This window comes from Sapajus apella, unplaced genomic scaffold, assembly GCF_009761245.1.
Source record: "Sapajus apella isolate SASKATOON/1434 unplaced genomic scaffold, GSC_monkey_1.0 scaffold2, whole genome shotgun sequence".
In the NCBI taxonomy this organism is placed as follows: Eukaryota; Metazoa; Chordata; class Mammalia; order Primates; family Cebidae; genus Sapajus; species Sapajus apella.
The window spans coordinates 20305309-20307731 of record NW_022436942.1 but is presented as its reverse complement, the minus strand read 5'-3'; the positions used below and the strand labels follow the sequence as shown (position 1 = coordinate 20307731).

General features: G+C 42.8%; 1 protein-coding gene across 1 annotated transcript in view; it reads right to left on the bottom strand.

The window, feature by feature from the left end:
* Window positions 1–547: 547 nt before the first annotated feature.
* Window positions 548–2423, bottom strand: part of CNPY2 (canopy FGF signaling regulator 2) — a 6202-nt gene continuing 4326 nt past the window's right edge. The window contains exons 4-6 of the mRNA XM_032290760.1: window positions 1941–2144; window positions 1689–1785; window positions 548–1297 (exon numbers count right to left, since the gene is read on the bottom strand). Coding sequence (XP_032146651.1) covers window positions 1254–1297; window positions 1689–1785; window positions 1941–2144 — 345 coding nt within the window. The 3' untranslated portion in view covers window positions 548–1253. The remainder of the gene's footprint in view (window positions 1298–1688; window positions 1786–1940; window positions 2145–2423) is intronic.

The window sequence follows — 2423 nt, the reverse complement described above, 5'->3', positions numbered from 1 at the left end:
ATCAGAGTGTTTGCTCTGCGCTCTAATGTGTCAGACTTTTTAGGGATTTTCGGTATAAGAAAGCTTTGTGGAATATTACATTCTATGTGCCAAGCTTAGTGCAAGGTATAATTAAAGAAAAAAGTCTTAAAATAGAAGCTACTCTATAGCTTTATCAGATCAGATCGGCACTTGGGAAAGTTAGCTTATAGACCAAATTTTCATTAAACACAGAACTTCATAAAGTTCTATGGCTTCTCTGGGCCTCAGCTTCTTTATCTATAAAATGGGCAGAGGTGAAACAGACGACCTCTAAGGTTCCTTTAGATTCTAAAATACTGTAATTTTTAAAACCTTTAAAATGTTTATTCAGGCCTCCTCTCTTTAAGGTGTTCCTGGGACCAGAGATATTTCATTTGAAACCCTGAGACAACCATACCTCAGAATCAGGGTGTTTAAGAATTTACCAAAAGAAGGTATCCTTCAGGTTTTCATCTCTATGCCCCAGTCTAGAATCTCTACACACAGAAAGTATGGACAGACTTATAGTCCAGATTGACAATGGCTGGTGATAGAGGTAAGAAAGATACACTTTATTGTTGCTACTGGCATCAAATTTAAAAGCTTAGGCTAGCAAACAAGGCCTCTCATTAAACAACGTTCCTTACCTCATCTGTCCCTATCCGATAAAGCCCTTACTTTTCAGCTGAGTTGGTCAGATCCATTTTCCCCTTCCTGTCTCTGTTCTTGCTGGTCCCTCCATCTGGATGGGCAAGGAAGGAAGAATAATGCATGTCCATTATTTCCTTCAAGACCAAGCCCTGTCTTATTTTAAGTTTCAACAGCATCAACACAAGGAATTTCTGGAATTCTACACTACCATACACTTATGTTCCCCTGCTTCCTCATGGAGGTTCCTCTCTTCACAATTAGACATGGTATCGAGTGGGCAATGACTGAAAGCTTATCTAGTTTATGAGTGGAGTGGAGTCTCAGAAGGCAGAAGAATTAAAGGTTCAGGGCCCTCCTACCTTTATCCTGTATCAATCCCAAAACTCTTCTTTCTCCTCCATTTTCTTTCCTGCCTACAGCCCTCTATCTTCAAGCTTAATGTAAGGGCCAATTCCGGGCATGAAAAGACAACACAGTTTGTACTTTTGGTTTCATATTTTTTCAGTTCGTTTCAGTAAAAACATAATATATAAAAGGCATTGCCACCATGTTCCCCTCCTGGGGGCGATCCATCAAGCCAGTGTGGGCTGCTCCAGTGTGATTCATAGCTCATCATGCGATATGTGCAGGGCATGGTCACAAAGATCTGCAAATAGCACATAACAATTTAAAGGAAAATGCCACTCAGTATGAAAAATTTAAAGGAAAATGCCACTCTCATACTGACATATGCCAGGATCAAGAAAATTTCCCAAACTGACACAAACACACATCAACTACCATTCTTCAGAAAATATGCTTGTAAATGATAAAACATCCCCACTGCCCTCTCACCTGTATCTCAGGGTCAAGGGGCCACAAATTCTGAAAGCTGACAGAAAATGGGGAGGAACACCCCAAGTCCCTAAGCCAAGGGAAATGGAAGCCAGCTCTTGAGCTAATACCAGAGGTTTCTGGGATGGGGGTGCGTATGGGTGAGTTAGGGAATGTCAGGTTCCACAGCTACTAGAACAGGAGATAAAGTGGGGGCAGCTTACCTGTTCGCTTACTGCAAAGTTTGTCTTTAACATTGTCAGCCTCTCGGGAAAAGAATTCAATGAGTTCATCCTCGTATTCCTCCACAATGCTCTCACACTGCCAACCCAAGGGAGAAAGGGGTGACACAGGGCAATAAGAAGCCTCTTGCCTTCACATCCAAAGAGGAGGACAAGGATATTGGCCTAACTTTCTACCTGGTCCTCCAACAACCCCCTAATTCCAAGAACCAGCTGTCGATTCCCATAGCTCACCGCAAACTTGAGGGTGCCACTGATATCTGAGTCAATTCGGATGCCTTGTAGGTCCAGTTCACTGGATTCTCCATTCCGGCTCACTACACGTACATAGTTCTTGCGATGGGTGGAAGGATCAATCTGTTCCCCATACTCCTTCATCCGGTCACATATCTCCTCCAGCAGCTCTGTGAGGTGGGCCTCTGAGCGGGCATAAGGCACCTAGAAATGTGCTCAGCCTTGGGTCACTCTCTTCTACCTCTGTACATTAGTAATTTATATCCTTATTTTTCCTTCCAAATATAGCTCCAACAACCTATTCTAAAAAGCTTTCCCTGGCCAGGCGCAGTGGCTCACACCTGTAATCCCAGCACTTTGGGAGGCTGAGGCAGGCAGATTAGGAGGTTAGGAGTTCGAGACCAGCCTGGCCAACATGGTGAAACCCTATCTCTACTAAAAATACAAAAAAAAAAAAAAAAAAAAAAAAAAAAAAAAGCAGGG